Source organism: Crassostrea angulata, chromosome 1 (genome assembly GCF_025612915.1).
Source record: "Crassostrea angulata isolate pt1a10 chromosome 1, ASM2561291v2, whole genome shotgun sequence".
Lineage (NCBI taxonomy): Eukaryota > Metazoa > Mollusca > Bivalvia > Ostreida > Ostreidae > Magallana > Magallana angulata.
This window is the reverse complement of record NC_069111.1, coordinates 12078938-12093170: the sequence shown is the minus strand read 5'-3', so window position 1 is coordinate 12093170 and position 14233 is coordinate 12078938. Positions and strand designations below refer to the sequence as shown.

General features: G+C 32.4%; 1 protein-coding gene across 1 annotated transcript; it reads right to left on the bottom strand.

Moving 5' to 3' along the window:
- Positions 1-3871: 3871 nt before the first annotated feature.
- LOC128190454 (uncharacterized) lies at positions 3872-4913 on the bottom strand. The gene has a single exon (XM_052862514.1). The coding sequence runs from the start codon at positions 4911-4913 to the stop codon at positions 3993-3995; it is 921 nt and encodes a 306-aa protein (XP_052718474.1). The 3' UTR covers positions 3872-3992.
- Positions 4914-14233: the final 9320 nt, after the last annotated feature.

Genomic DNA, 14233 nt, shown 5'->3' with positions numbered 1-14233 from the left:
ACATGTCGACAAAGACAACACAAGGGAACCCTTATATTACTTTACAGAAGATATATAAAAAAAAACAGGAGGGAAATGAAAAGAAAGAATCAGAGATAAGTGGAATAGACATGGACACTGTAACCGAGGATAAAATTGATACCAAAGGAAGTATAAGTATAAAAGAGAGTAAAAGAAAGGAGAAGGTACTCAATCCATGCAGGGATAGAACAGGCAGTTCCGAGAAGAACATATCTAGAGGACCGACCATCTAGCAGATACAAAACACGAAAATAATCAATGGTGTCTAGATATTTCGTATGTGAACCAAATGCAAACTGTTGCCTGAAAATTTGTTACTTGTTCTCTGATTTTATTGTATTACTTGAAAAAATATTGATATAATTATGAATTATAAATACTGTTTTTTTTTTCAATTTGCTATTGCATCGGTTTAAATTACTAATCTTTTGTATTTCTGTTTACCATGTGAAGGATATTTAATTGAAACAGTCAAACCAAAATTTAAATAAATACATTCAACATGTTTAGAATTTATATATTTGTTTATTCCATGCAAGTTATAAAGTTTGCAACCAATCCAGAAAATGTTACCGACTCTGGTTATGGTAATTTACTATAATGCCTGCAGCCTGTAGAGGGAAACACGAAGAAAACACTTCATTGATAAAACATTATGTCCATTTTCTCTTTACTCGCGAGTGCCCCCTCCGCTGAACGTGCACTTGGTAGTATATTTAGGCGTTTGATTAACGTTTGTCAGTTTAATCATAATGATAAGAAGATCATTAAATTACGGATATATTTCATCATAAAACACATTTTACCACAAATTGGAAAATAAATCGTGCTTATTAGTTTCAAAGCTCACGTTTTATCATTTAATAAGCAAACAGCAATGTCGACTGTAGGAAAAAAATTCGAAGTAGATGTACATGATTTGCACTTAGCATGTAGAACTACTAATTTTTGTAGTTTTTTACCGTCGAGAGTCTTTGATTGGAAACATCCAAATCTTAAACAATTTATTTGAGTGCTGATTTCGTACAACTTTCAGATATTTCGTTAATATTACATTCATCGAGTATTGTCTTCTATTTCTTGTTGTGATTCATAGCTCTTTAAAAATTAACATGACTGAAATCATAAAGGTCCAGTTCTAACCTGTTTATCGACCGTTTTAAACTTTAATAAACTTTAACAAAATAACAGACTGCATGAAATTATCAGAATGTTGTAAGGCTCAATTCCCATTTAGGAATACTAGTAATTGGTTATTTCTTCTATCTAATTTAATGATGTGCCTAACAGTGATTTTTGTTACTTTTCGATGAACTCAATAAGTTGTTAAAAGAAAGGTTTAAATATACATCATGAAATATTTGGCGATTTATGTGGGTTAAAAAGGCAGATATCATTGCAGAGAAAAAAAAAACAAAACCCGCTAACGGAATTAATTAATTTTTCTGCAAACTCGCTACCCTTCATCTTTGCTAGCCACAGGTTTTCGGTCCACTTCGCTTCACTTAAACCCTTGGCGGATTTCATTACGAAAACTCGGTGATGTGGTGGCGCTCTCTAGCAAGCAACTTGAGTTGCGCCCCTTGTATATCTACATTTTAATCGAAATAAACAACGGATTATATACTATGGTGGCATATCTCTGCCCCTTGTGGGCAAGTTATTTTTCTATCAAATATGTCAACATGCAAGATAAATATGTTGACATGCAAGATAGTTATGTCAACATGCAACACAACTACGTTGACATGCAAGAAAATTGCAATTAAATGAGAATTATTAAAAGTTCCAGAAAATCTCAATTATCGCCCACATGTGACATCCAAGATGGTCGATGCTACTTATTCATATCGAAATACAACTTATTTATGTTAACATGTATGATAAATATGTTGACATGCAACTTATTTATGTCGACATGCAACTTATTTATGTTGACATGCAACTTAGTGATGTTCGCACACTACTTATTTATGTCGACATGCAAAATAGTTTCGTTTACATGCGAGATAAATATGTTGACATGCAGGTTAGTTATGTTCACATGCAAGATAAATATGTTAACATGCAACTTATCAATTGCATGTCAACATAACTAAGTTGCATGTTAGCATAAATAAGTTGCATGTCAACATATTTATCTTGCATGTTAACATAACTAAGTTGCATGTCGACATAAATAAGTTGCATGTCAACATAAATAAGTTGCATGTCAACATAAATAAGTTGCATGTCAACATAAATAAGTTGCATGTCAGCATAAATAAGCTGCATGTCAACATAAATAAGTTGCATGTCGACTTAAATAAGTAACATCCAGCATCTTGGATGTCACAAGTTGGCGCTATTTGAGATTTTTTGAGATTTTTTATAGTTTTCTTTTGATTGTAATTTTCTTGCATGATAACATAGTTATCTTGCTATCAACATACTTATCTTGCATGTCGACATATTTGATAGAAAAATAACTTGCATACAAGGGGCAGAGATATGCCACCGTACTATACACATCATGGCACTAATACAATTTGAAAACATGTTGACTACCGAATATCAGATTATAATTAATGATGCTATTAACAGTGATTAAATACGAATTAAGTTATAACCCAAGAAAAGCATGGGATGTTTTATTCATAGCGTTTTGTAAGGACCTGTACCGGGAGTGAAAAAGTCGCCGATTTATATGAAAGCTTTCATGCCACAAAACCAGGTATTGTTATCGTGAATAAAACACATCTCATTGAACCTTTAAAAGCAATAACCATAAGCAGGAACGTATATACTAACGGGATAGGCAACTTCTACATTCGCCATGTTTACTTCCCATGCTATCACGCGAGCCTTGACAAGTTTGTAGAACTATGTTCGATCCTACTAAAATATATAGGTTTTTAAAGCGACCTGGTTAGACCATCGTTGGGGAGGCACTGTACTCGACAACTTGTGTCTCAACTTGTTAAAAGCACCCAATGTTTTACCGAAGAACACACGTGTTTTCTTTCAAAGTTTATATTTACAAGCACTGCGATTGGATCAGCTACTCGCAGCTGCAGCCAATCATAAAACGGAGCTTGTCACCGAGTTTTCGTAATGAAATCCGCCAAGGGTTTATGGGGAGCAAAGTGGACCGAAAACCCTTGGCTAGCGAAGATAGCTACCCTTATACTCGCAAAAATCACCAAAAAAGCATTTCATTGTTTTATTATCGTTGAATTTGATAAGAAAATTTAATTGACTCCGTAGTTTATTCATTTCTTTCATATAAAAACGCCACAGCCACCAATCATTAACCTGCAGATTGATCAATAGTATAGGTAAATATAAGATAAAAACACGTGTATTTTTCATATTTGGCATAGTTTTCAAATTAACGTGACACCATTGCAATAAGTACATCAGCCGCTGAAATGATAAAAAAAAATCGAATTCTGAATTTATATTTTTTGAAAAATCAAAATTTCATTGCTTCAAATCATATGCATTATATGCGGCAAAAAATGTTAATATACAAACAAGGGACGTATATAGAGTATATTATAAAGAAAGTAAATTACCTTTTATATCAATCATTGTTTTGAACATAATTTATTAAATAAGGATTCAAAAACAAGTTTTTTGTATATTACGAACTCTTTTTTTTTTAAAATACAAGTCATGCATAAAGAAAAAAAATCTTACCTACTATAATCTCTCTCTCTCTCTCTCTCTCTCTCTCTCTCTCTCTCTCTTCAAAGATCTTTCTCTTTCGTAGGAATGTCTTTGACATACATGTACTTTTAGATTTACATTACATTGGGTTTGAGCACTTTGAACCGTCTGGTAATAGTTTATTTTTTTTACAATAAATTTCATTTCGTACAAACACTACATCCAATGCATAACCATCATTGACGTTTCCATCGTTTGATAACTGTGAGTGTTCACTATAACCCCCAATTTCCTTAAAATACCGTCTTAGAGAATTTAAATTATCCAAAGATTTTTTTATAAACAACTTGTTTACCGTCCCACACGCGATACTCAATCGACCACACATCCACCGTAAAGCGGTGTGATTTGAGTCCATCTCTCAAAGACTCAAGTACCGCCATCTCCGCTCCTTCAACATCTAGGGAATAAAAATCTATATGATAGGTGTTTATTTCATTAAGCACACCTTCCAAACTAAAACAAGGGACAATAACTTGGTCGGTTCTGTTTAACATTTTTATGTGATGTTTGTCGATGTGACTCTCCACACCACCCAGCGCACCACCCTTTATAAAAGTTACTTTTTCCAAAGTATTTGAAACGCATGCGCAGAGTCTCCATGCATTTCGTTTCAGTTGATCGATTTTTCGACATAATTCTGGGTTAGCCTCGATAAGAAGACCTGTCCACCTGTGTTGCCTTTCAAGCCACAATGAGTTTGAATATAACTGCCCATCATAAGCTCCCAATTCCACAAAGAACCCGCCTTTTTTCTGAAGTATGTCGTATACGACTTGGTCCTGATTGGCCTGGGAATATCTTTCTTTTGCGTTTTGAACTTCGTGATAGGGGTAAGGAGCCACAAGATAATCTTTGATATGCATCGTTTTATCCTCTCCGTGTGAATAACGTTTGTTTTTGTTTTTTGTATGATGAATATTTGTATGTGGTTGCAACAAATTTTTTTGAAGCTTTGCATTTGTGATATTTTTTGTATTTTGTAGCTTTCCGTGAGGTTCCATCAGCTTTTTGTTGAGTTGTGTTTTGGGGGTTTTGTTTATTTTTTCCATGACGTTCACTTTCCTTTTTTCCTGTGTATATGTTTGGATTGGATCATTATTTCGATAAATGATCCAAAGAACAACTCCTGTACAGCAAAAGGAAAGGATTAGAGCATTTGTCTTCCAATGCCGCCTCATCTTTATCCTGTAAAGATGATAAAAAAAACCACATTTAAGGATTTCCATTTCAAAAAATCTCAGTAGAAATGTTACATTAGAATTAAAATTATTGATTCTTCAAAACACCACATATTTAAAAAACCCAAAAACAAAACAACAACCAAAGTGTGATGCATATGTTGATGTTAAATAAACGCAGACTCATTATATTTCATTGGATAAATATTTAACGTTCCTGTAGAAAGGGTGGTAAATTTTAAAATTATATTATGCCGCGCATCTTACTTTAAATTCACTATTCCTAAAAACATACACTCACTTTTAATGTTTGGAACTATTTTTCTCTTGCAAAAACGGTAATTAAGTTTTAAGAAATATGAATTAGCATGGAATGCAATTGTCCTTGTCAATTTGTTATATTTAGTTTTAAGCTCTTAAACGACAAAAAGATGATAATCTATAAACTTATTTTGGTCATATTTTGTTGGAAAAACTATTTAGAGGCCTTATTTATAGCAAGACTAGATTATTGCACCCTTGCGCTCATATATTTAAAAAGCTTTATAAAGATGGGTGGGGCTAAAATGAAAGTAAACAGTGTACCTAACATTTAGTAATAAATCTTAAATCTGGTCTTTTTAATTTCGGTAAAAGTGGGATTTCATAAAGATACATATGTCAAAGAATTCGTACATACAAACACAAGTTGAAAATTCGGATATTTATTTTTTGTCACTCTATCAAGGGGCCGCACGGCACATGATCCTTTATTTACTTAGAAGTATGAACAGTGGAGATGATTGTTTTTTGTTAGCTAAAACGAAAAGGTCTGCGTAGTCTAGTGTTTGTAAAAAGATCAGTGCTTTGTTTCAGCACATTTTGAGAAATAAGGCACTTGAAAAAAAAAAATTAAAGTGTGTTAATTTTTGGATAAAATCAACGCACTTTGAAAAAAAGGAATTTTATATCGAAGTGCATTTATATCGTTCATATTTACGCACTTTTAAAATATACGTAGGGTTTTAAAAGAAGTGTTTATCTTAACTTGCTTAGCTCAACTTAATCTAATCTTAATGTTAGTGGAGGGAACTTATGAAAACAGAAATTCTATAAAAATTGATTATAGTACATACGTTAATTATATAGATATAATTCTTTTTGCTCATGGGGAGGTGTGTAATCCTGTGACGAGCCTGTCGGCGCCGGGTCATAAAATATTCATAAACTTCTTCCGCTGACTACGGTGCGTAAATTCATCAGTATGGACTTACATGTAATTAGGATGAGAATGTTGTAGCGCAGTGCCAGTGCCTGTAAAATGGGGGTACAGGAAACATAGCTCTACAGAAGTAATCTTAAAGCTGTCTTTCACCCTCCTCTTTTAATAGAGGGAAGATAAATTATAACACTTGCGCAGATTCTTAAAAGTAAAGTTAATAGATTCAGAGGGTTCAACTCAATTTTATTTTCAGAGATTTTTTTTTCAATATTAATGTTGATAAGCAATATTGTTATTTATATGGATAGTTATTATTAAGTTAAGATGTTATCTCTGAATAAAAAAATATTCATCTGGAAGCTGTCTTTCCGCCTCTCTTTTAATACAGATTGGGACACGGGCTACTCCCCATGTAGAGGAGAAGACTTTCCAGTAACACCTTGGCTAGGGCACCCGCCAGGTGTGGGCATGCTGGAAATAAGATCTCGAGGATCTATATACATATATCTGTAGACTAAATATCATAAAGCTCCACAATAACAAAGAATGGAGCGTGTATGATAATACAAAATCTATGGAAAGTATCCTACGTGCATATCAATTTAATGAACATTTGATGAAGTGTCCTATCATCAAGTATTTATTAAATTAAAATCTCCCATTATATGAACGGAAGACTCTAATTGCCTCAGGATTCTTAGGGTTGTTCTAAGTATCCAAGTTAAACTCTGACCTGATTTGTTCGTGTTTAGTATTTTTAACGTACATTGAATAAATGAATAAAAGAAAAAATGATTTTCATGTCAATTTTATGGAAATGTTTTTCGACGTAAAACTTGGGTTTGGGTTAACTCTTTGATCTGTTATTAAGATCCAAGAATGAAACATTTTGGAAATCTGAATTGAATTAAATCTTTAACCATGTTCTGTTTTTATACTTGCTCAATATAGAGTTATTCGGTGCAATTCAAATTAAAAAAAAAACTTGTTTGAGAATACCGACAGTACATGTAGCATTCTAACGTTATATCGATAAAAAAATACCAGACACTTTTATCATTGTTTCAAGAGTCGGAAATTTAGAAAATGTCTTTTCTGATGAATCAACATATAATTGTAAAAACAAAATTAACGTTTTACATAATATAATTATAAAACGAAGAGTAATAACAAAAACAATAAATACAATTCTTAAAACTATTAAAAGACAACTTTAGTATTTACAATAGTTAATGCAATTATAAAACAAATGCTGCAAGCGTAATAACAAAGATGATAAATAAAATTCTAAAAACTATTAATACAACCTTAGTATTAACAGTAGAATATTAAGAAATATCCTTAAAAAATGAATATATAAGTAAAATCATTTTAATAAACATGTATTATAAACTGACCAGTTCAGATCTGCAGATCCAGGAATTTGACGTTTGTGTATTTCACAGGTGAGACAGGTAAGACAAACTTCCAACACCGACCAGATATCGATCTAAACCCACGGTGAATTACCTCATCTGTCATCACAAACGTCCTGATGACCCGTCCTGCTTCACTCATTGATGGAAACGTACTGTTTACATGTTTTAACATTAAATAACTGCACATTACTTTTATGGAAATGCCTTAGAGCTGCAACATGGAACGAATGGCATACTCTAAAACCTGGCCTGGCCTGGCTTGGCCCCATTGGCCTGGCCTGGCCTCAAAGTTGGCCTGGCCTCATTTTTGGCCTCAAAATTGGCCTGGCCCCAAATGTTGGCCTGGCCTCAAAAATTGGCCTGGCCTCTAATTTGGCCTCCTCAAAAATTTTTGGCCTCAAATTTTATAACTTCTTTTTTTCTCATTTTCTTAGATTTCGATTGAATTTTTATTGATTTCTTTTAGAAATTGAATATTCTTAAGGAGTAATCATATGAAAAAATATATATGACCAGATGACCGATTTTTCAAGTTGAATTACTTTAATCCATGTCTAAACACACACAAAAAATACCTATGACATGCATGTACAGCACTGCTCTTACTATAAGGAATAGATTTTGCCAATACTAAAGCGATTATGTTGCCACTCCCATCTCCCATTTAAAATTTAAACACCATTTTAAGAGACTGGCCTGATTGATATCCAAAACATTTGTAAACTGGTACATAACATTAAATTGTTATCACTGTGTAATGCACTTTAAAATTTGCTGTTTGTTTACATTACCTGTCAACACCAATCAAGCCCAAATTTCCCTCCCCAGCACCAATTCAATATCAACCTTTTCTGTCCCTAATCTGCTACATTGGGGTCAGATTCATTGGTTATCCTGTCGTTTAGCGTTTCACATGTCTAATTTAATTAACGGCATTTGTGAACAACTGCAACATTGCATCCTTTGATAGCTTGACTCAGTGATGTTCATTAATCATCACCTCCTGATTATAGAGTAGAGTTTCCTGTATGTGTTGCTTGTATATTTAGGAAATAATTGTTCTCACATGGGGAATTGTCATTATCAGAATTTGAACAAAGCAGAAAATTTTGTGATTTTGATGTTGGTTAGAATAACCAAATATTGGCCTCTTCCATTATTTTTTTTCTCAAACAAGTCATTGGTAAAAGAAGAGTTGCATAGATATTGTCCAATCCTGAGACCAGTTTGATCTAAATACATTGCAAAACCATACCATAGTATACAATGGCAGGGCAAAATCACATTAAGTTCTTAAAAATAAATCAGACTGAATAAAAATCTGTTAGAATTGATTACTCAACATACTTGTAGTCATAGATATATATTGTTAGTACTATATGTTCAATTGTAACTATTATTTTTAATAGACTATCACTCTAAGACACTATAGCCACAAAAGGAATGTTTAATGTGCATTGAAAATAAATCAATAAAAAATCAATAAAAACATCAAATATGTAAAGAAAATATAAAAATAAATTTGAGGCCAAAAATTTTTGTAGAGGCTAATTTTGAGGCCAGGCCAATTTTTGAGGCCAGGCCAAAATTTGGGGTCAGGCCAATTTTGAGGCCAAAAGCAAGGCCAGGCCAACTTTGAGGCCAGGCCAGGCCAGGCCAAGGGGCCAAGCCAGGCCAGGCCAGGTTTTAGAGTATGCCGGAACGAATTTTTGCTTTAAATCTTGCAAGATTTTATATCGCTCATCCAACATGAGTGTACACGCTGCGAGCGATAAACTGATGCGTTGAGTGATGACACTATTGGGATCGCGAGTTGCAGGTTTTCAAGCAAGCATTTTCATTGGCTGTTTAGTATCCGCCCACATTTATCTGAACCGTGGTATTGGTAATTTATGCACCAATCGTTTACTCTGTATCAGGACTGCAAAACCTAAATTTTTATGGTGTAAATAATTGTCAAAATACACCGTTTAAACAGGTTTCCAATTATATTTTTCAGCACAAGGCGTCATCAATAAATTCAATCATTTTTAACGCATCAGTTTAAAGGGGCATGGTCACGATTTTGGTCAAAAATTATTTTTCTGATTTTAATATTTACAATGCTTCATTAAGGCATTTTTAATAGGCAACCGAAATTTGAGTGTTATTTGTTGAGTTATAAGCGAGTTACAGAGTTTGAAATTCTTCGCTGTATAAACAAAGCGTTTGTTTACATTTTGAACGTTGATGTATAAATTTCGGTTTTAAGCCTAAAACGAATGTGTTAAACGTTAGGAACTGTTTGTCTATGCTTAAAATAAGTAAATAGATAGACAAATAAGCTGGGAAAAGATTTTTTACTGGAATATTGAACCTATGTAAAAAAAAAACAACAAAAAAAACAGGGCACGAGCCTTGTTTACATGACACAGAATTGTGAGCTCTGTATTTTGCTTATATTTCTACGAATGACTCTCAAATTTAATTTGATCATTAGAAATGCATTTCTAAAGCATTGTAAATTATAAAAACATAAAAATAAAATTTGACCAAAATCGTGACCATGCCCCTTTAAATTGAGGCAGTATTTATTTTGTTGTAGCTTATTCCAAAGAATTCAATAAACTGGATAACGTATGATATTCGATGAGCGAAGTCCAATCTGACTTTAATCTAAACATGTATGCGCTCATCCCTGCTTTTAGAAAACTTTTTCTTTGTTTTTTTTTCACTAACATTATCTACACATGTACGTAAACATCGCCGCATTTGTTCTCAAATAACACTGTATGTTATTTTTAACTTACAGGTACAACTTTTAGTTCCACATGTTAGCAGCATGTTCTCTACACATGCATTTGATAAATGGGCGGGTCTATATAAATGCACCGGTCAGAATCTCTGTTCCTAATCGCAATTGAAATTGACACGGATTAGAAAGTGTCATCACTCAATGCAATGCAGCATCGGTCGTAGCGTGTACATCCATGTTGGATTTGCGATAAAAGCATAAATATTGTAGTCATTTAAAAACGATTTACTGTACATTGTTGATAATCTATAACTGTAGTAAATATTAACTACTGTAATTGGTTAAAAGGGAACATGAGCGATTGCAATATTTTAATTTGATTTAAACAATACTTAATTATGCATAACATAAACGGACGGATTCCAGGGATTGCCTATATATGTGACCGCGTAGATTTTACGGTGCTAAGGTATTCTTCTGAAACTGCATTCGTCGTGAGCTGTACGGGCGGGGGAAGGGAATGTTGGCGTAAAAGAATAAGTTATAAGGTTGAGGCACGCTGTGGGCCGTTAAAACGAAGTTAAAACGAAGGTTGTATTCCCAAGGGTCCACCAATATGCAATTCCAGAGAAGTAAAACCAAGTGATAAAGGATTCCGTATTTATTATTAATCGAATTTAAAACACCCCTGCGAATGTGTTTGGAATGTTTTCTTTATCGTTGCTAAGTATGTAATAAATCCAGAGGTGCCCGAATGAAAGTTCACGAGACTTCACCGAGATGTGCTCAGTTCCTGTGAAATTTCGAGCGGAAGTATGGGTGCTCGGATAATATTCGCAAAATACGTAAGTACTGGTCGTTTTTATATCATATCCTACTTGGTTTTATGTTAAAACATGAAAAACTTTCAAGATGTATGTCTTATTTCACCATCTAGCGGTTATTTATATTAAAAGCTAATATTCAGAACAGAGTTATCGTTCGTGTTCAACCACGTGTAAAGTGGTTGAAAGTATAAACATTAGGTTGCTTAATAAAATCATAGCCATGTTTGATGCTTGTGGTGTGCAATACCATGTTTTTTGAGAAATAATGGGTGTCTGTTCTGTATAAAAACTAAGTATATCGAGCCATTTTCAAGGAACATTCTGCATAAAATAGTATAGTCTGTTGCACTATTGATGCTATTACTAGGTCAGGCGCGGATCGAAAATTAATCATCAGGGGGGATCTCTACAAGCATGTTAATTGTTGCAAAAGCAGACAAGAACTATTTTTTGTATTGTCGCATTTGTTTCTAGAACACATTTTATCCACCAATTATTAATGAAGATAAAGTTTAGAATCAATAACCCTCTAGATTTATATTTGACTACAAATACCTAGATTCTATGAAATAGACTATAAACACGAGGCATGATTTTTACTGCGAAACTGAAAGGGTCAAATAAAATCACGTGGTCTAAAATTTAAATGACAATAACATTCGCAGGGGTGTAAAAGATGAACAATAACAAACAAATAAGCGACACAGACGGAAGTGGCCGGTAATGCGTCAGGCCTCCGAACTGAAGATTGACAAATACAATTCAGTATATATAAGAATCTAAATAATGAGTAAAAGTGACAATTTGATGACATCAAATGAATTGAGTGAAAGATTCACAGGTATTAGGTAGTTAGATTAACTCAACGAGTCTTTGATGGCCAAGACATGAAAGGCATATAATTACGCAATGTTGTTTCAAGAGATTAGCAGTTCTTGGGAGAAACATCTGTCTAATTGGGTGTCAATGGCTAATTCGCTTTGTAAACATTAAATTCTAAGAATATATAATGACAAAATAACTGTTGTATTTGAAAAGTAAAGTCCGAAATAAAGATAATTATAGAACAGTCAATTTTGCACTGTGACACACACACACAGATATATATATATATATATATATATATATATATATATATATATATATATATATATATATATATATATATATATATATATATATATATATAATCCAAAATGAGTAAAGTTAATCCACACAAGTATTAAATAATAAAAAATAACAGAAAGCCGATTCAAAACTCTACCGGTTTCATTATAATCAAAAAACTCCTGAAGATTATAATGAAACCGGTAGTGTTTTGAATCGGCTTTCTGTTATTTTTTATTATATATATATATATATATATATATATATATATATATATATATATATATATATATATATATATATATATATATATATATATATATATATATATATTCTAGCTTTTTTCATTTATTTAATTCAGATGGCGTTCGAGACTTTGACTTGATTGATTTACCCTTAACTATAAATTTGACATATTGAATAGCTTATAGTAATAACTTTTTACGTGTACATTGATAAACAGCCAAGGTTACGCTTGGTCCATGATGAAGCAAATAGTTATTTATTTTTATGTTCTCACAAAATATATGCATCAAAACAATATTTTAGACTATGAATAGATCTAATGATGCCTATATTCTAATTTTGTAGATCCATTATGTAAGTGTTTTATATTTTGAGCTTTGTTGTATTAACTATTGTGAATCGTAATCTATGATTTTTCTTATGGAAAAATAATAAATAAAAGTAAATACAGAAAAAAACCCATGTGCATCAATCTTACGGTCATTTTTATCCTTTAAACGTATTCTAGTTTAAGAAATATATTCTTAATGTTCATTTATTTCATAATATGAGTGTCCCTTTTTCGAATCCAAATCTTACATCTATTATCTGTGTTTGTCATTCACTTCGTGTCATGAACATATTTGTTTATCTACCCTGTTAAGCATACGTCCTCTTATTTTGATACCTTTTTCTTTGCACATTTGTGAAATCAATTAGTGTCGCGCAAATCAAATGAAGCCAAAAATACAGAATAACTTATTAAACCAGAGCAAATATATATGATTTGGTGTCAAACGATTATAATGACTAAACTTTCAGTTCTGCTTTTGTTATAAATACGTGTTGTGATTGAAAGCCTGTATAAAAACGTGTTATGAAAAAGACAGGAAGAAAATGATTTAGGGAAACTATTTGTCGAACACAGTTTGTGTAATTGTTTCAAAAACTCTTTAATCAATGAGAAGTTTAATGGCGAGTTAAATTTTTGAGGGTAGCAAGCATTGTTACATGTATATACATGTGCTCATGATTCATATCAGGAATTGTATTTTAAAAGAGATCGAACCCGCCTAAAAACACGTAACCGTATTAAAAACCGTATTTAAATCTTTCTAAATATTTTGAAGACTATGTGCAAGTTTAAAATTGTTGCATGGTGTCAATATTTGGTAAATAGTCAAAATTGATGGCATCTCTCACATTTCTATAGGGCTGATATAATTTTTTTAATTATACGAGTAGACTTGGACATTCAAAATAATAATATAATAATTAGCTTTCAAAGATCACCGGGATAATTTAAATGCAATAGTAATCGTCTAAATTTTCCACCAGACGGTGCTATTTCATAGAGACACCGCTATGTAACTTGGTACTAAATAATCTTATTTACAGAATTGAATATTACTTCTCTCGATGATGCATTAATACACGAGTATCTTATTTTTATGTCAGTTTTTTTCCTTCTTTACCAGATCAAAAGTAATTCTCTCGGGAAAAAACGGGAGAAACTTTTATAAAATATGCGTTAGATCATGGTGTTAAGATTTTTATTTTCATTTTGATTGAAATAAATGTGACAAAGGGGTATATTAAGTTGGATCTTTGGGGTAACATGTTCATGAAGGAAATTCGACGCATGTTCCATGTTTTTGTTTTATTTGTTTTGTGCTTTCTTCTGTTTTCTCATAAATATATATCAAGAAATTACAGTCCGCAAAAATCTAAAATGTGCAGATTTAGAGGGGGTGAGGTATTTGTTACATGAATCCATGTTTGTATCATTGGGTTTTGCATTGTTTATG